Raw genomic sequence first — 18,452 nt, 5'->3', positions numbered from 1 at the left:
TCGGCTGTCCGGCCCCACACAGGCGGGGCCTTCACAGCACATAGTTGTGAATTGGCACAAGCCGAGTCCGTCCGGGGTAAAGGACTCATCCAGGTGACCACAGCATCGTCTTGATTTGAACACACCTCTTATATATGGTCCACTGTGGGAAGCAGAGACGGCGCGAGGATCAGATACAAGCAAAGTCATTCGAACAGGCAACCCCGTGCTGCAGCATGAGAAGAACATAGCATTCCGATTCATTTTTGCTGGCCATAGTGTCTGGCTAAACCTTCTTCATTTACAGGCTATCCGTTCCTACAGCGGCGCACCGCCATCTATGCCAATGACCTTCCCGTTGATCCATCCCCCGTCATGGCTTGCCAGGAAGCAAACCACGCGAGCCACGTCAATCGGCAGCCCAACCCGATGAAGCGGCGACATGGACGCTATAGCCTCGTCGACCTGGGCGTCGGTCAACTTCTCGCCTCCAGGAATGTACTTCCGGGCGTTATCTCGATACATGTCACTCTTGATGCCACCGGGCGCGACACAGTTCACCGTGATCTTCTTATCGGCGCAGTCTGTGTGAGGAGACAGGATGATTAGTAGCTGTGGCAGAGGAGGAGCCTCAGAAGCAACTGGCAAGGGAATGGGATAGATCAGGCAAAAGAAAGACCACACAGGTACGCGTATCAGGCATCTTGACAAGGCCAAAGGACACTCACCGACCGCCATCCCCCTCACCAACCCTTCGACTGCCGCCTTACTCGAGTTATAGATGGCATGCCTCCTCACTCCCTTGGCTTGCGCCGCAATGCTCCCCATCATGATCAACCGGCCCCCGTGTTCCAGATTCTTGTACGCCTCCTGCGCGACAAAGAATTGGCCGCGCACGTTGACCCGGAACACTCGGTCGAACTCCTCGGGCGTGACCTCGGACATGTGCCCGAACGAGATGACGCCGCTGTTGGACACGACAATGTCGAGCCCGCGACCGAAGGCAGCCCGGGCCTCGGCGAACAAGCGGGTGATCTCCGGCACGGAGGACACGTCGGCCTGGATGGCGACGGCCTTGGTCGGCATAGCCTGCAGCATGGCGACGACTTCGGCGGCGTGCGAGGCCGAGTTGGCGAAGTTGACGACGACGGAGGCGCCGCGACGGCCGAGTTCGAGAGCGATTTCGCGGCCGATGCCGCGGCCTGGATCACCAAGGAATACTCGTCAGCCACATATGCAAGATCTTATCTCGGGAGGATTTGTTGTGGAGGCTGTGGGGGCTTGGTGCGGGGAGTTTGGGTGGGGGGAGTTAGGGGGAGTTAGGGAGGGGCCGAAGGAACATGCAGACGATAGTGGAGATGACGATAGTGGGGTTAGTGGAGATACAGGGGATGCGGAAGGATTCCGGGAACGGGCCGTACCGGCTCCAGTCACTAGGGCGACTTTTCCCGCTAGTGACGCAGCTTCCAGGCCCAGAGGACCGGGGATCTGGTCGTAGTCCAGAGGGGTGGAAGATTCGTTTCCGTTCTGAGCCATGTTTTATTCCAGCGGTTCGTGATGGGCGGACGCGGGTGGAAAATGCAGTTCTGGAAACGAGTCGAGTCAAGTCGAGTGAGCCAATCACTTACTGGCAGCAGGAATGGGCTCTTGTATACGGGATAGACGTGATAGCCGAGTGGCTGCAACGCAAATGCAGCGATTCGCGTGTTCCGCAAGTCCCGATCCCTGTCTTGCGGATGTTGCGGCATCTCCCCGTCTCCCTCCACGACGACACACGCTGATCCGGACACCGGACAACTTACCGGCACGGCAAACATCTGAAGAGAGCATCCCCCGGGCGGCATGAGCACACACCACCACCGTCCTACGACATGCCTATTTCGGCAGCAGTTTGAGAACGCTGACACATTTGTTTCAGCTGCCACCACCAGCCCTTGCTCCCACCGCAAAGCCAATCGCTTCGCTCGCTTCGCTCGCTTCGGTCGGGTGTGCCTAGCTGCTCAGCGTCTTGACTCCTTGCGACAGGCTGCCAAGCCGAGTTTATTCTAAAACAGTGCAAGGGGGGGGGGGCACGAAACTTAAATCCTGCTTGGTATCGCTGTGCTTGGCAAGCGGTTTGCCATCTGGTTTGCCGGGGCCGTTCAACCTGGGCTCTGGTTCGCATTGCAGCGGAGAGAGAACGGATGAACCTACGGACTTCTGAACGCACCCGACATACGAGAGTTGGGGGACTGCCGAGCGGGTTTGGAATCGGGAATCACGGCCGTGGCGCGGGAGATCAGGCGACATCCCGACGGCATTAGGTTGATGCCGAAGCCAGACTCTACGTTGCGGCCTTTGCGAGTTCACATGCTAACCCCTAAGCGGTGCTCCGATGTCTGAGATGCCACGGCGGCTTCGTTTGGGGAGGCGCTTCAAACTCAAGGGGCAGTCCGGTTGAGCTTACCAGGAAGAGCTACCAGTTCGGTCATGGTGTGTTTATCGAGTCTAGAGATGCTTCGACGCGCAAAGAAGGATCTAAGGTAATATTGACTAGTGTCACATCGGGGCATGTCAAGAGCTGGCAGTTTGCCCTTCGGCTTTCCGAACTACTCGTCCTTGAAGTAGCTTCACAAAACTCTGTTTTTTCTTTTCTTAAATCTATTGTTTACTTTTGCCCCATTCGTAGTCATTACAAATCTTCCCCGTGAGCTTCTTCCTAATTCCGACTTCCATCATCACCACCATCGCCACCATCACCACTATCAACATGACTTCCGCCGCTAAACCTACTACTGCGAACATGACTTTCGCCACCAAACCCCCTACCGCCGAGAACGGCATAAACGGCGTGGGCGCGCTGTCCGTCAAGCAAATCCTCTCGGCTCTCGACGGCGTCACCCTCGAGACCTGCGACGGCAGCGAGGAGGCGCGCTACCAGCTCCTTGAGGCGTCTCGGCGCCTGATCGCCCGGCTCGAGACGCCGTTCGAGCGCATGTGGTACCACACCTGGGTGGCATTCAACAACCTGGCCATCTTCCGTATCATGACGGATCTCGGGCTGTGGGAGGGGTGGCGGGCCGCGGGAAGCAAGGAGGCGACGCTGGACGAGCTTCTGGGATATTGCAAGCGGGATTGCGATAAGAGTCTCTTCCGTATGTTTCCCTCGACGAGATATGTTCCGCGCTGCCGTATGGAATAATGATGGCTGACGACGCGACAGGCCGACTGCTCCGTCATCTCACGGCCGACCACATGCTCCAAGAGACCGGCGTGGACCGGTATAAGCCCACGCGCTTGACCATTGAGATCGGCGACTCCTCCACGCCCACTGCTGCAGCCATCCGCGGAGCGTAAATTCTCCCCCCCTTTTCTCTCATCTTTGCCCCATCTTCCTAGCATCCACCCAAACTAACTAACACTTGCCGTCTCCCCCCAGGATCGATCACCAAATCCCCTCCACTACGCACTTCCCCTCGTTCCTCGCCTCCACCGACTACGCCGAGCCACGGGACCACGACGCCACCAACTACGTCTCCCTCGACCCGGACAACCTCGGCCTGTTCGCGCGGTGCCAGGCCACCCCGTCCAAGCAGGAGTCCTTCATCACCTGCATGCAGGGCGTGGCGGCCATGAAGACGCCGTGGACGCGCATTTACGACACGCGCGAGCTGCTGACGGGGCGGAAACAGGGAGCCCCGCTGGTGGTGGACGTGGGCGGAGGGCATGGGCGGGATCTGGCGCGGGTGCTGGAGGCCTACCCGGACCCGGAGGAGGGGGACCTTGTGCTGCAGGATCTGCCCGAGGTGATCCGGATCGCGAAGCCGGACGAGAAGGGGAGGATCAAGTGCATGGAGCATGACTTCTTCGAGAAGCAGCCCGTGACGGGTGAGTTGATGATTTCCTCCATCCGTCCTGCTGTTCGGCGGCGAGAACAGCCGCAAAACTTGGAGTCAGAAGAAGAACGACGAGAGAGGGCCAACTAACAGCTGGACAGGTGCGCGCGCTTACTACATGCACACCGTCCTGCACGACTGGGACGACGAGCGGTGCCGGCAGATCCTGCGCAGCACGGCGGGCGCCATGACGCCGGGCTACTCGAAGCTGCTGCTGCACGAGACCATGATGCCGGCGCGGGGCGCCAACTGGTACCACGCCATGGTCGACGTGTGCATCATGCACCTGGTGTCGGCGGCGGAGCGGACGGAGGAGCAGTGGCGGGCGCTGCTGGCGTCGGAGGGGTTCCGCATCGTCAAGATCTGGCACTCGAACCCGAGCGTCGAGTGCGTCATTGAGGCCGAGTTGGCCGAGTGAATGAGTGGGTGAGTGGAGGATCTGGGTTTGACGGACGCAGGAGAAGAGACTGTATCTCATGATGGGTATCTGAGTCAGTCAGTCGTGGTCATCTAAGTCAGTCCTCTGAAACTCAGTCCAAGACGTTGGTAGCTCAAGGATATGTGTATGTCCGCATGACTCTGCCCTGTGTTTCTTTTCTAGAGAAATGAATGCTTCTGATATTTGTTTTCGATTTCTATACATCGAAAAAGTGGGTTAAAAGAATTACATGTTCGGAAGCAACGTAAGTGAAGTGGGCGCAGAACCCAGCAAGTTATCATTCGTATTTATAGTACATCTAATAGAAGGGATATTAAATCTTCTCAGTACTCTGCTGCTAGATAATAAAACATCATCGACAATCATAAAGTTTTGAGAAAAGATGCATAATTTTGCAATTGTTAGCAAATACCATGTGGTCCTAACTTTTAACCAACTAAAGTCAAAAAGAGTACAGTGCAGCATAATAGCTAACACATATAACTGATAGTAATGCATGTCCTTAACGCCAGCACAATTTTACACCATGTGTAGCCTCAAAGGACTTCTCTTTACGCCTAGATATTAATCCTTCCATCATGCGCCAAAGCTCATTCTCAAGCCTTGACAACCCTAACCCTAACCCCAGCCGGACGCCCATTCAGCACGACATCCCTCCACAACCACAGCGCAACCGACGAGGCGCCAGGCCCAATTAGACCGTGCCCCAGGAGCACAAGAACCCCAGGGAGAGACCAAGACTTGACGTCGCACCACAAGGAAACGTCGGCAACCACGTCGAGCTGCCACATGAGAACAGGCAGATGCAAGTAGCCGACGGGTCTCGCAACCAGTCCGGCGTCGGCAAGACCGCCGAAGCGAGCACCCAGGTGAAGCAGCGCCAAGACCGCCGACGCGCATGCAAGCCCGGGACGCAGGTGCTTGCGGTATCTGGTACCGAGGACGGCGTCCGAGTCGGTGCTGAAGAATCCATAAAGTGACAGACCGACGGCTGTCAGTGTGGCCGGGAGGGCAAACAGGCTGGAGAAGATGGACCATGGAAGCATTCCCCCGACACTGGATCCCAGCCATGCGACCATTACCGGAGCCAAGCCGAAGACCAACAACATGGGGACCATGGCCTTGGAGGCCGAGATGAAGACCCCGTGCCCGGTAACCGCATAGCGCATGCGGCCCTGGGACACGCCGTGCAGGATATCCACCAACAGGTAGAGCGGGCCGACGACGCGGACGCCGTAGAAGTCCATCAAGAGAGCCCAGATCCAGGGGAACCGGACAGGCGAGACGATGTTGCAGCGCCGCCAGCCCTCGACTAGGACAACTGCCATGATTCCCAAAGCCGTCGTATCCACAGCCGACTGCGGACCGCGAACCCCTCCCAAGGTGCCGTTCGACGGAAGCACCGACGGAAGTACCGAGACGGCGTGGACAAGGGTCATGACGAGCACCAAGCAGGTGATGCTCCGCAGCGCCATCGCCGCCAGCGGCACCTTGGGCTCCGGGTCCTCGTCATCAAAGCCCACCAGCGCATCCCGTTTCTTCCCCACCATCGCGGCACGCGCATACTCGTGGTCCAGGCTCGGCGCCGGCCTCGTCGTCTCCATGAAGACGCCAAGAATGAAATCCGGCATGATGAGCGGCAGGATGTAGCGCGACATGAGCCGGAACACCGGGTTGCGCCAGGCGTACAGGCCGACGACGAGGAAGGATTCCTGCGAGACGGTCTTGGCCCGTTTGGAGCGGCGGCGCTGCGTCTCGGCGAAGAGGGCGTCGCAGTCGGCGCGGGTGAGGGGTTGCGGCTGTGGCTGCTGATGAGACAGCGACGAAGACGACGCCTTGAGCCGGCGGACGAGCAGGTTCGTAAAGACGACGTTGTCTTCGAGACAGAGCATGGCGCCCTGGCCGGTGGACGGGTGCGTCTTGTGGACGGCGTCACCGAGCAGCAGGACGCGGCCAAAGTGCCACTTCTGCAGGACGTACTCCTGGATGGGCACCAGCACCTTGCGCGTCAGCTTGCCGTAGACGTCAGCGAAGGTGACGCCCTCCCGGATGGGGTCGTCCCAGTGCCGCCGCGCCACCTCGTCGACGGCGTCGGCGCCGTACGGCCGGATCTCGTCGCCGACGAGCGTCCTGGGCAGGGCCTCGTGCAGCACGAGGTAGGCGTAGTGCCCCCGCGACATGAGGGCGCAGGCGAAGTCCTGGTTCATGGTGATGTTGGCGCTGCGGGGCACATCGTCGACGGCGGCGATGCCGAACAGGGTGCGCCACTTGCAGCGGACCTCGGAGGGCCCGCCGGAGCCGAAGTAGGACGGGTCGGAGGCGTTTCCGAGGCGCCACATCTCGGACCGGACGGCGGACTTGACGCCGTCGCAGCCGACGAGGAGGGTGCCGGTGAATGACTGGCCCAGGGTGGTGGTGACGGTCACGGAGGTCGTGGACTCGTGGACGTGGGCGACGCGGGCGTCTGGACAACAAAAGGGGTGGTGTTAGATATATACACACACAGACACAGCAGTAAGCACGGCAAACGTATAACTACCACTCAGATATCGTGCGATGGCGGCGAGGAGGAGGATACATACCGGTAACAATCTTCCCCTTTTGCCTGATGGCCTCGTAAAACATCTGGACCGCCTGCTGCCTGTCGAGGAACAGCACAGGGTAGCCGAGCGTCTGGTCGAAGAAGGGCGAGACGCCACGGACGCAGACGTTTTGGGTGCCGTCGGGCCGCCAGTCGTACATGGGGTCGAAGACTGACGAGATGGATAGCAGGCGCTCGAACAGGCCCAGCTGGTCGAGGATGCGGGCGCCGCCGGGGAAGAAGGCCAGGCCGGCGCCGACCTGGGGCGCGATGGTCGGGCCGCCCTCGAGCACGAGGAAGTCGATGCCGGCCTGCTCGAGCATGAGGGCGAGGGACAGGCCGGTGATGCTGCCGCCGGCGATGAGGACGCGCGGGCCGGGGGGAGTCGGTGGCGTCATGTGGGATGGTGGTGTGGTGCAGGTTTTTAAGAGGGGTGAGTTGGTTTTGTCTTCCTTACTGATGGTGTAAGGGGAGATGTCAACGATACAGGGCTGGTGATGGCTTCACAAGGAGGAGAAGGCTGAAGAGGGAATGGCGGCGTCTTGATCACAGATCCTGCAAGAGCCCTCGTGACTGAATGGTCTTCTTTGGCTAATGGTTCCGCTTATTGACTGTAAAAACAAGAGAGCACACGCGAATACGGACTGGCTCGGTTCTTTTTGATGAATCTCGGACGCGGACTGGCTGGTTGATTGACTGACTGACTGACTGATCGCCGGCGTTGAGTCCTTGAAAACAACGAACGACCTCTCGCTTGCGTTCCCTCGACACGTTTTCGAACGCCGGCCCTCACCAAACCTCCCCCGGGGGGAGGGGGAACCCGACAAGGCTCGTCCGGAAAAAAAGATGAGATATACTTTGAGATGCTCCGGCGGCATTTTCCTGATCGGTCTGGCCAAGGGAGTCGAGAGAGCCTCGACAACCGATCGATCCAACCTTGAGAGAGTGCCGAGAGAGCCGAGCATCCTCGTCCATATTCCACAAAGGGAGAGCTCTGCGTGGTGGCGTCGGCGGCGGCGGCGGGACCAAACCTTGAACCAACGACTTCTACCTGTACACACGCGTCCTCCCGAATCACCCGCGGAATGAACGCCCGCTCTCCGGAGCCCGAGGCCTTGTGAGAGACAAACAGGCCGATCTGATGAAAAGCCGTGGAACGAAAGGGGCAAAAAGCTGTAAAGTAAAAGCTGATGGTTGCCAACTCTTGGTTTATCTCTCTCCCGAGGACGGAGGGTTGGGGTAAGCCTATTTCTCTCAATCGGGATTACACTTTTCAGGCTCCAAACATCTGAGCCAATCTTGTTTCCCTCCATCTCCCCCTTCCCCTGGATTCTACAGGTACATGGCATCTTTGGCCATGTGGTGACGGATTCTGTGGACCGTCCCGTTGGAACGGGTGTGCAGCAACTGTTGGGATAATGCCGGAAGTGATTAGTATTCACGATGTATTCACGATGTTGGCCCGGAGCATTGAACCCCCCCCCCCTACCCCCGGCTGGTGTACAGGTATAGCTGCGGAATAAAGAGAACTCTGGCCTCTCACCGGATAGCCGTAATGGTGTGGTCGATATGCCTAATACGGAAGAAGGGCCAAGATGCCAAGGAGTGAGTGACTTTATGCGTCGCCACATGTGTCCTCGAAATGATGTCTCTTGTGTTGCCGGTTTGAGCGCAACCTTTGCGTCTAATTTCTGTGTATGGCTGCAAGTTTGAATTTGGAAATGTTTGATACCATCATTTTTGTAATTAGAGTTGGAGACAAAGGGGGAAAATGCTAATAATCAAAGCAATTGCCTGTACGTTACTTTCCCAGGGTCTTCCCCTGAAATGCCAAATCTTAAATACTTGGGACGACTTCCAATACTTGCAGCGTGTAGCGAGAGATGCCTTCGCGAAGGGACAAGCTGTCCGTGACGGAGACAGCATCGGTTGCTCTGATGTTCTCCGGCCGGTTTGTTGTATCACGACCTTCTCGGTCATGTTACAAGGTAAGCTACGGAGAATGGTGTTGGACAAGGGGGGTGCCCGATAAACATGTGAATATAGTCTGGTCTGCAAGGCTGTTTGTGCCGGTTTATTGCCGTTGAGAAGCTAAACGTTTTTTTTTTAATTTTGTTTCTTTTTGCAGACTATCCTGACAGAAGCTACTCTCGGTTCGTGAACAAGAGTTTGCAGCAGAAATCGACGATATCGACTTGTTTGTGTGTATGTGTGTGTGTGTGTGTGAGCGAGAGAGACAGAGACAGAGATACAGAGAAAGACAAAGACTATACAGCACATCCAACAATCAACAACAGATTCAGCCGTCACCGTAAACCCAACAACCACCATCAACATCACCATCACCATCACCTTCACCCTCATCGCCACCACTTCACCTCACCATGGCTATCTCATCCCCCCCCAGCAAGCCGCCGCTCACCCTGTTCCTCTTCGGAGACCAAACATACACCGTCCCCAAACGCGACCTTCAGCTTCTGCTGGACGACGAGGCCTTCCGCTCCACGTCCCCTACCCTCTCGTCCCCTCTGTCCATCTTCACCCGCCGCTGTGAGACGGCCCTCCAGCGCGACCTGGCCCAGATCCTCGACCCAGCCGAGGCCGACCACCTCTGGCCCTCTGGCACCCTCGTCCTGGCCGACCTCCTCTCACAATGGCGTTTACGCAGCGACGGCTCCTCCTACTCCTCCTCCTCCTCCTCCTCCTCCTCCTCCTCCTTCTCTTCCTCCAGCCCGCACCATCGCCGCTGTCTGCCGCTGGATATGGCGCTGCTGGTGGCCTACCAGATACTGATGTTCATGAGGCACATCGGCCCATCTTCGTTTTCTTCTCCCTCGGCCAGAGACTACGCGGACGGGGACGCCACCGTCGTGGGCGCCTGCACCGGCGCGCTGGCCGCCGCGGCGGTGGCCTGCAGTGCCGGCCTGGCGGAGCTGGTCCCGCTAGGCGTCGAGGCCGTCCGGGTGGCCTTCCGGGTAGGCCTGGTCGTGGAGCGGGCGGCCCGGGATGCCGCGCCGGGGACGGGCACGGAGCAGCCCTGGAGCGTTGCCGTGTCGGCGGCGGAGGAGCGGACGCTACAGGGAGTGCGAGCATTCCTGGAGCGGTTCGCGGGCGAGGAAACGGACACGACGAACATCAGCAGAAGCAGCAGAAGCAGCAGCAGCAGCAGCAGCAGCAACGGCTGGAGGCAGCCCAACGACGGTAGAGACAAGGCGAGAAAGGGGAAAGGGGGTCTGCCGTACTGGGTGAGCGCGTGGGCGCCAAGCTCGGTGACGGTATCGGGGCCGCCGGAGGCGCTGGCGGAGCTGGCCGAGTCGGACGGGCTGGCGGTGCCGGGGGTCCGGATGGTGCCGATGCCGATATTCGGGCCGTTCCACAGCCCGTCGGTCCACTCGGAAGAGGACGTCGCCGGCGTGTTGGCGTCCCTGTACATGAGTCCGGGGTTGGCGAGCACGCCGGCCTGCCTGAGGGTGGTGTCCGCCTCGACGGGCAAGCTGCCGCCGCCGCCGCCGCCGGTGTCGCAGCCGCACCGGGACGAGGCCGGCGACTTCGGCTCGCTGATGCGTGCCGCCGTCGAGGACATGCTTCTGCGGCCGCTCCGATGGGACCTCGTGCTCCAGCAGCTGTGCGAGCACGTCGAGACGGACGAGCACGGCACCGCGCTACTGGAGGTCGTACCGATCGCGTCGTCTGCGGAGCCGTCCATCGATGCCGCGCTGGGCAGGGCGCAGAAGGGCACACGCAGGCGCGGGACGATGACGGGGAGACCGCGCACGCTCAAGAGGCACGGCGTCGAGAGCACGACGATCCACCGCGTCGTGGCGGAGACGGACCTGATGGTGGGAGATGGGCTGTACCTCGTCACGGAGGCGGATCTGGCCAGGCCGGATCTGAAAGAGGCGGTCCAGGGGCACATGGTCGAGGGGAAGCCGCTGTGTACGCCGGTGAGTTCAGAGTCTTGCTTTCGTCTTGAGCTTCTTTTGCTTTATAACATCATCCAAAAAGATGTCGTTGTGTCATGGCTGTTCCCATATGACCTGGCTGGCCAACAAACGACTCTTGCTGACATATTGTGATCATCCACCAACAGTCCATCTATGCCGATATCGCCATGACGCTCGGGAATTACCTCGTCAAAAAGCTGCGGTCCCACGATAATAAGCACGGCAAGGCTCATGATGCCAAGCATGACATGCAAGACTGCCTCGTCACCATCTCTGACCTGGGCGTCAGCAAGGCGTTGGTCGCCGGCGACAACGGACCGGGGTCACAGCTGCTGCAATGCCACGCCCAGGCCGACTGGTCCAGCCGTTCTGCTCGGTGCAAGTTCACCGTCGTCGGCGGTGTAAGTGTTGTTCTATCCTCTTCCCTACCTCCAGCCTAGATTCACGACAGAGCACCGAGCCTACTATCAAGCTTATAACTACCAGCTCGCTTCTTATACTGACATGATATATGCCTCGACAGTCCTCTGGCAAGCCCCAGAAGCACGCCGAGTGCACCATCCGCATCACCGACACATCCACGCGCGCCCTCCTCGCCCAGCACGCATCCGGCGAGTCCCACCGGATCAACGTGTCCTCGCTGCGTGCCCGCGCCGGCACGACGCAGATCTCGGGCAGCATGGCCTACCGGCTGGTGTCCCCGCTGGCCGACTTCCACCGCAACCACCGGCTAGTGCAGTCCCTCGTGCTGGACCCGCGCACGCACGAGATCGCCGCCCTCGTCAGCTTCCCCGCCGGCCTCGCCGGAGTCGGCGACTTTACGGCGCACCCGGCCGTCATCGACGCCTTCACCCAGCCGGCCGGCTTCTGCCTCAACCTGGACGACGCCACCGACCTCGCCCACACCGTCTACATCAACCACGGCTGGGACGACATGTTGCTGTTCGAGCCCGTCGACATGGAGCACGTGTACACCGTCTACGTGCGCATGCAGCAGGTCGGCCGCACGCGCAAGTGGGCGGGCGACATCATCGTGCTGCGCGAGGAGGACGACACCGTCGTCGCGGCGTTCCTGCAGTACTCGATCAACGCGTTCCCGCGCCGCGTGTTTAGCAGTCTTTTGAGCCAGGAGACCAGGACGAGCAGGATGAAGCCGGGGGCGGCGGCAGCAATGCCACCGCCGTGGAGCCCGTTGCAGACGCCGAAGCCGCGGATGACGCTGAGCATCGACACCAAGGGTGCCGTGTTCCCGCCGAGCCCCGTGTCACCGGAGGACCCGGGCAGCAAAGGGCCGCCGTCCGCATCTTCCTCCTCAGCGGCGCAGAACACCAACATCACCGCCGGGGCTGACGGGGCCGACGGGGCCGACGGGGACGACGAGCACGACACCGAGGACACCGAGGACACCCGGGATACTCCCGACACCCTCGACACCCTCGACGGACCGCTCACTACCATCCCCATCCCGCCCTGCAAGTCCGTTGTCCTCCAGGGCCTCCCCAAGACCGCCCGCACGCTGCTCTTCCTCCTGCCCGACGGAGCCGGCACCACCGCCTCGTACGCCTCCCTGCCGCCCGTCGGCCGCGACGTCTGCGTCATCGGCCTCGACTGCCCGTTCCTCCGCGGCGACACGGACGCCATGGCCCGCGTGCCGCTCGACCGCCTGCTGGCCGAGGGCTACCTGCCCGAGATTCTCCGGCGGCAACCGATCTCTTCTTCTTCTCACAAGGGATACGTGCTCGGCGGCTGGTCCGCCGGCGGGTCGCTGGCGTTCCGGGCGGCGCAGATGCTGACCGAGAGGGGGTGCCGGATCGCCGGCCTGGTGCTGATCGACGCGCCGGTGCCGCTCAACGGGATGGACAGGCTGCCGAGACACTTTTACGAGTACTGTCAGCGCTTGGGCATCTTTGGCGGGTGGGAAGGGGGAAAGGGGAACGGTGGTCACGTCGGCGGCGAAGCACCGGCCTGGTTGATACCGCATTTCGAGGGCACCATCGGCGTGCTGGAGAGGTACTGCGCCACGCCGCTGGTGATGCCGCCGGGGCAGAAGCTGAGGGTGGAGGTCATCTGGGCCGGCGAGAGCGTCGTGGACCGGCCGGGGGCGCCGCCGCTGCCGCCGCATCCGGACGACACCGAGGGGATGAAGTTCCTGACGGTACAGAGGAAGGACTTTGGGCCTAACGGGTGGGCCGAGCTGCTGCCGGGGGCCGACATTGTGTGCCATAAAGTCGAGGGGGCGCATCACTTTGCGTTGATGGTAAGCTTGCGTCCGGACCCTTTGTGTGGAAGATGCTCGTCAGTATGCTAACTTGATGCCGTACAGAGGAAGCCGTTTGTATCGCAACTGGCATCGTTTGTGGCAGAGGGTCTGAAGGCTGTGCAGGAGACGGGTGCTCTCTAGATATAGACTTGGCACATGTAGTAATACATCATTTTTTGCTTCGTTACACCCCTTGATAACTCCAGCATTTGAATTTGTTGTTTATCCATCTCCGCTATACCCATTCCTCAGTTTTTACTATAAATCGCAGTTTATACCGAAATAAGAAACCTTTCTCTTTCAAGTTGTTGTATGAGACAAATATGTCCATGTTTCTAGGTGTTAGTCCATTTATAAAGACGTTTGATGATAGCTTCACTATCTGGGACTTAAGCAATGCTTAAGAAGCATGGAGTTATAGACTCATACATAACACCTACATTGCTTGTATAGGGCGTCTTGTCTATGTAGATACATCAACTTCCTTATTGCCCGCTCTGCCTGTATACCCGCCAAAATCGTCCTGCCTCAGACCCCTTGGCTCCGCGTCGGTCTCGGACGCAACGGAATCCAGCTCAAAGTCGTTCGCAGGTTCGTAGCCATCTTGTTCCGGCCGCTTCTTGAGGGGCGTCCACGGAATGAAGAAGAGACACACAAACGCCACGCACCCGAGGAAGAGGGAAAAGGCAAATGTCGTGGTGAGAGCGGTGTTGTACAGCCCAAGGGCACCGTCGAACTTGTCCGCCGGCACAGTCTTCCGGAGATAGTCGTGTCCAATGTTGGCCCCGGACGCCACGTCAAAGTCGGGCAACAGCTCCGAGAGCGGCGCCAGGCGCGTCACGAACAGATGCTGGGCGACGGCTATAAATACAGCCGCGGCTATGTGCTTCCCGATGATGATGATGCTGAGCCCGATGGGGATATCGGCGTCTGAGAGGACCGCCTGGGCACCGATGGTCGCCTGTTGGGTGCAGATGCCGCAGCCGAAGCCGAACAAGGCCTCGTAGCTCATCCACAGCGACTTGAGCGTCCGCGGCCTCAACGAGAACAGCAGACCGGACCCGACGCAGACCAAGGTCGTCCCCATCATCGTGCCCGGGGGCAGGGTACCGAGGAAGGCGGCGAGTCCGGCATTGGTAAAGCCGCCGACAATGGACGCCGCCAGCGCGGGCATCATCTCGAGAGCCGCTTCATCGGGAGTCGAGCCCGCTATTCCCTGTATCCAGGACGGTAACTGCAAGAAAGACGAGACAACAAATCAGCTTCGGGGCTTGTCAAACTAGCCAGCCACGTCCTCGGACTGTTTTTCACGGCCGCGTGTCTTACATAGTAGAACAGGTTCAGCTGCGCTCCGGCAAAGAACATGTCGTAGAACAGACAGGCAACGTAGGCTCTATTCTTGAACAGGCGTGGAGGGATCGTTGCTTTGTCCTTTTTGCGGTATTGGTGGATCACCGTGATGCCAAACAGAAAGGCGGACAGTATCAGGGGCGTCAAGACGCGAGCATCCGTCCAAGAGTTGCGAACGCCGCCGGCACTCAGCGCCTGCAGCAAACATACTGTAGCACCCACCAAGACGGCGCCTCCAGGGAGGTCGAGCAAGGCTACTTTTTCCCTCAGGGACGCGTCTTGCGGCCCAACGGCCTGGCCGGCGTGCTTGAAGAACAGTGCTACCATGGCTATCAGGGCAACCATGACGGGAATGTTGATCCAGAAGCACCAGGGCCACCCAAACCGCTCGATAATGAAGCCGCTCATGACCGGCCCGGCCATGGTCGCCACGATCTCGCCGGATCCCACGACGCCGAGACACCAAGGGCGCAAATGTAGGGGGACCATGGACGCGGTGATTCTACAAGCGGGGGGAAAGAGGATAAATACGCATGAGCTCCAAAGTACTTGCGCAGGCACACCACGAAAATGTGTAGAATAAGGCACCGGTTATGCGACGACGAGAGAGAGGTGATGGGGAAAAAGGGAGAGAGAGAGAGAGAGAGAGAGATGGGGAATGCCCTTACATCTGAGTGCCGCAGAGAAGGCCGCTCGCTGCGAAGCCGGTGACGGCTCTACCGGCGATGAAGGCCGTGGACGACTTGGCCGTCGCGCAAAGGAGGGAACCCAGTTGCATGGCTACCGAGACCCCGAGAAAGACGGTTTTGACGGGGAAGACGGTGTAGATCTTGCCGAGTGTCGGTGCCATGGCCCCAATCGTCATCATGCTGGGGCGAGCCTCAGCAAAGGGAGGTTCATGCATACATTATTGTAGACGGTAGTGTAGCATCCATGATTGATGGTCTTGATCCCACACAGCACGTCGTGCCTCGTGCAGAGAGGATGGACAGGACGGGACTCCGACTTACTATATCGATGCGTACCAGCCGACGTCCGCCACGGAGTCGAACTCGTTGATCAACGTCGGAACGAGGAGTCCAACCATAATCGAGTCCTTGATTTAGAGATGAAGGAACCAATCAGCGTCATGAAAACGGCGTCAAGACGTAGAGATGGATGCTCCGTCCAAGGAAGGGCTTACCAGGCCAATAACAAACTGCCCGAGGAACAGCACGCCGACCATGATGATGAGGGGCAGCCCGGAGATGTAGGCTGCTTCGATATCATTCTGACCCGCGTGCGCTGCACCGGCATCTGATCCGGCGTCACTGGTACTGGCACGGCCGTCGACGTCGACAGGCTCTCCTTTCGGTTGGGGTGAATGCATCTTGAGGGTTTGAAAGCGGCGTCGATGATGGATACTCTCAGCAGTGAACTAGGGGCGTCGTCCGCCGTCGAGATGTATGCAGCTATGTGGCAGGCTTGAGGAGACGCTCAAAGTGATGTATATCCACGGTGGAACGGGAGAGCTGCGGACGAACAGGGAGTTTCTCTAACCTCCGTAGCCACTCATAATTAACCTGCTGTTGCGATCAACCTTTTGCTTTTTTTTTTCCGTCATTATTTTCCCCTTCTATTCTCGTTTCTCCTTTCTCCTCTTTTGTTGCAAAGGGTATCCCTGTGATGTGGCAACCCTGTTTTTGCCCACGTCAGCATCAGGCGCGTCCAAAGTATAACTCGACGGAATCTCACCTCAGCAACATGAGAACGTCCACTCAAGTGAATGTCGACTTAGGTAATGAATCAACAATGTATGGCTCCTAAGTCTTTCCGTCTATGCCATTGTCTCCACCACCCAGCGCCGGCCTTTCGAATCAGAGAGCAGCGAGTGAGTCAAATTTGAGAATCGTCCAACCTTGCGTAGGCCTGACCTGACTGAGCCTTGACACTTACACTTGGGCTTGAAGGTTTTGTGGTTTATGTTGATCCCCGTATCACAACTCAGAATACACCTAGGCGTTCTGGATATACTTTCCAACCCTTCTTGACTTGTTCGTGTGTTTGATAAGCCATGTGATTCATCCTGCTGCAGCTCTCTTCTCATTCAAATCAAATGCTGGACCGTGCTTGAGTGGATGGATGCTTTGGAGTCCTACGTGATGGTTTCTTGTTACTCTGGCTAGTTGCAAACCCCCGTCTACCTGACTTGTCATCCGAACACCAGGTTGAAGGGAAACCCGGCGATAGATGACCGAGTTGGAATCTCGATTTCCACCACGTCATAGTCCCCCGATACTACTGCCGTTCCAATGCTTGATACATCTGCCGCGGATGACGGCCGGCGGTCGGGCTCGGATGACCGGCCTGTCGATGGATACGACACCGACGCAAAGGAGACCGACCTCGACCAGCCGCTCATCACAAATGCACCCGAGAGGCGGCGCAGGAACAAGCGATACAGGCGGTTGCCGGCGTGTCTCACGGTTCCATGGCCATTTTGTGTCCATCTCCTGTTAGGCGTCGCCAATATTGCCTTTTTGTTGCACACGACTCGCTACCTCGGCGTTGCATCTCCCAAGCCACCGTACTGTTAGTAGTCATCTCTCACACCTTCAACACGTTCTTGCGATTCCATGCAGTCGAGGAGTGCCACAGACCCCAGTGGACTGGTATTCAGTATCTGCGTGCAGACGAGGATGCTAACACTCAAGCACAGCACCCGCAAACGATGCCGCAAGCCATTTCGTCCTCAAGCAGTTCGAGGGAGTCGTCGAGGGAACGGTCACGCCATACAACGGTCCGCCTGGACAGGAGGTGGAAAAGGCCTGGGAAGAGCTGCTACGAAGTGAGTTTTTCCTAGTTAGCGCAACTAATCATGGACTGTCTACACCCCAGGCCCCAATATCCTCGCTCGAGTCGATGCTGACCCTTGGCTGCTTTTATTTTTACAGCCGCCATGTTCTGGATCACCAAGGATGAGCTTGAAACGGCATTCGGCGCTGGTTACAACGGGTTCCCCATCCCTAGAAGCGACGGCTTGTACCTCGGTGGCATGACCGTGGGACATGAGCTTCATTGTCTGGTACGTGATATCCTACGTCCCCCACGTCGCTGAAGCTGGAGATGCGGTTACACCACATGTTTGCCGAAGGGGGACAGCCAGAAGTTCAAGGCCATGTTATCGCTGACGAGAGGGCGGGTGTGATGACATACAGGATTGGTTACGAAAGTGGTCGTGGTCAGAGCATTACTACCCCAACAGCACGCCCGAGGCAAAAGGACATCAGCGGAAACATTTCGGTATGTTTATTGTCTCTGGATGATTCCCGTCGCCAGGACTTGTGATAACGAGACAAACTGCTTTCCTTCTAGACCATTGCCTCGAGATACTTCGAAACTCCGTGTAAGCAAACCCGCTGTTATCCCGCCGTCTCCCCTCGCTGTATTTCCTCAAATCTCCGAGCCTGCCTGTCATCGTCACGAAGCCTCACCCAAAGGAAGCTGCCATATTTGATAAAGTACGTTGCTTACCCATCTCTTAGGATGTGCCACGCCGACCCGACACTATACTCGATCCACTGGTACACCAACAGGTGCGGCGACAAACCGGACCTCTCGACCATGCACGTCTGCCGCGACTGGGACGCCTTGCACGGCTGGGCCCGCTCGCGAGCGCTGGACAACATGACGCTGTTCCCGGGCCATCCTCTGTACGGCAACGGGTCGTGTGGAGTGGACGGCGGACCGCAAGAGGAGCTCAAGTTTAGATTTGCCGAGGATGGACACGGTGTCGAGATTATTGGGTTTGATAAGACGGCGGGTCAACAGTGAACTCGAGCAGCCCTGCTGTTGTTACCTTTTTACGGGGATTTACCATAATCATTCCATATTGTTTGTCCCTGGCTACTCTAAAGCGTGGTTAGAATCAACGACAGCAAGAGAATAGCATCAAGTTGACAAACATTCATGCTGAGAGCAGTTAGGGCCGTGAGTGAGTGAAGGCCAGGCCAGACTCAAAAGTTTCTAATGATATACAAGACTC

General features: G+C 58.4%; 7 protein-coding genes across 7 annotated transcripts; 3 read left to right on the top strand and 4 right to left on the bottom strand.

Moving 5' to 3' along the window:
- Nucleotides 1-297: 297 nt before the first annotated feature.
- Nucleotides 298-1,515, bottom strand: CDEST_14236 (Putative short-chain dehydrogenase/reductase SDR, NAD(P)-binding domain superfamily; the record flags this gene model as incomplete). Its single annotated transcript, XM_062930392.1, has 3 exons — nucleotides 298-563; nucleotides 708-1,181; nucleotides 1,401-1,515. 3 exons carry the CDS (start codon nucleotides 1,513-1,515, stop codon nucleotides 298-300), a joined length of 855 nt encoding a protein of 284 aa, XP_062786443.1.
- Nucleotides 1,516-2,728: 1,213 nt separating this feature from the next.
- CDEST_14235 (Putative O-methyltransferase domain, S-adenosyl-L-methionine-dependent methyltransferase superfamily) lies at nucleotides 2,729-4,272 on the top strand (the record flags this gene model as incomplete). Its single annotated transcript, XM_062930391.1, has 4 exons — nucleotides 2,729-3,113; nucleotides 3,182-3,311; nucleotides 3,398-3,846; nucleotides 3,956-4,272. 4 exons carry the CDS (start codon nucleotides 2,729-2,731, stop codon nucleotides 4,270-4,272), a joined length of 1,281 nt encoding a protein of 426 aa, XP_062786442.1.
- A 617-nt stretch (nucleotides 4,273-4,889) lies between these two features.
- On the bottom strand, nucleotides 4,890-7,272 carry CDEST_14234 (Putative FAD-binding domain, FAD/NAD(P)-binding domain superfamily; the record flags this gene model as incomplete). The annotated part of the gene is made up of 2 exons (XM_062930390.1): nucleotides 4,890-6,757; nucleotides 6,876-7,272. The coding sequence occupies 2 exons, from the start codon at nucleotides 7,270-7,272 to the stop codon at nucleotides 4,890-4,892; spliced, it is 2,265 nt and encodes a 754-aa protein (XP_062786441.1).
- A 1,986-nt stretch (nucleotides 7,273-9,258) lies between these two features.
- On the top strand, nucleotides 9,259-13,219 carry CDEST_14233 (Putative thioesterase, Acyl transferase domain superfamily, alpha/Beta hydrolase; the record flags this gene model as incomplete). The annotated part of the gene is made up of 4 exons (XM_062930389.1): nucleotides 9,259-10,818; nucleotides 10,965-11,219; nucleotides 11,342-13,075; nucleotides 13,142-13,219. 4 exons carry the CDS (start codon nucleotides 9,259-9,261, stop codon nucleotides 13,217-13,219), a joined length of 3,627 nt encoding a protein of 1,208 aa, XP_062786440.1.
- A 243-nt stretch (nucleotides 13,220-13,462) lies between these two features.
- CDEST_14232 (Putative major facilitator superfamily, MFS transporter superfamily) lies at nucleotides 13,463-14,969 on the bottom strand. Its single transcript, XM_062930388.1, has 2 exons — nucleotides 14,405-14,969; nucleotides 13,463-14,312 (listed from the first exon to the last, which is right to left on the bottom strand). Exons 1-2 carry the CDS (start codon nucleotides 14,915-14,917, stop codon nucleotides 13,542-13,544), a joined length of 1,284 nt encoding a protein of 427 aa, XP_062786439.1. The 5' UTR covers nucleotides 14,918-14,969; the 3' UTR covers nucleotides 13,463-13,541.
- Nucleotide 14,970: 1 nt separating this feature from the next.
- Nucleotides 14,971-15,984, bottom strand: CDEST_14231 (Putative major facilitator superfamily, MFS transporter superfamily). The gene is made up of 3 exons (XM_062930387.1): nucleotides 15,612-15,984; nucleotides 15,439-15,524; nucleotides 14,971-15,297 (listed from the first exon to the last, which is right to left on the bottom strand). Exons 1-3 carry the CDS (start codon nucleotides 15,795-15,797, stop codon nucleotides 15,093-15,095), a joined length of 477 nt encoding a protein of 158 aa, XP_062786438.1. The 5' UTR covers nucleotides 15,798-15,984; the 3' UTR covers nucleotides 14,971-15,092.
- A 547-nt stretch (nucleotides 15,985-16,531) lies between these two features.
- Nucleotides 16,532-18,400, top strand: CDEST_14230 (Putative mycotoxin biosynthesis protein UstYa). The gene is made up of 6 exons (XM_062930386.1): nucleotides 16,532-16,999; nucleotides 17,127-17,255; nucleotides 17,362-17,492; nucleotides 17,626-17,710; nucleotides 17,783-17,813; nucleotides 17,953-18,400. The coding sequence occupies exons 1-6, from the start codon at nucleotides 16,720-16,722 to the stop codon at nucleotides 18,239-18,241; spliced, it is 945 nt and encodes a 314-aa protein (XP_062786437.1). The 5' UTR covers nucleotides 16,532-16,719; the 3' UTR covers nucleotides 18,242-18,400.
- Nucleotides 18,401-18,452: the final 52 nt, after the last annotated feature.

The sequence above is a fragment of the Colletotrichum destructivum genome, chromosome 9 (genome assembly GCF_034447905.1).
Source record: "Colletotrichum destructivum chromosome 9, complete sequence".
NCBI lineage: Eukaryota > Fungi > Ascomycota > Sordariomycetes > Glomerellales > Glomerellaceae > Colletotrichum > Colletotrichum destructivum.
This window is presented reverse-complemented; position numbering and strand designations above follow the sequence as displayed.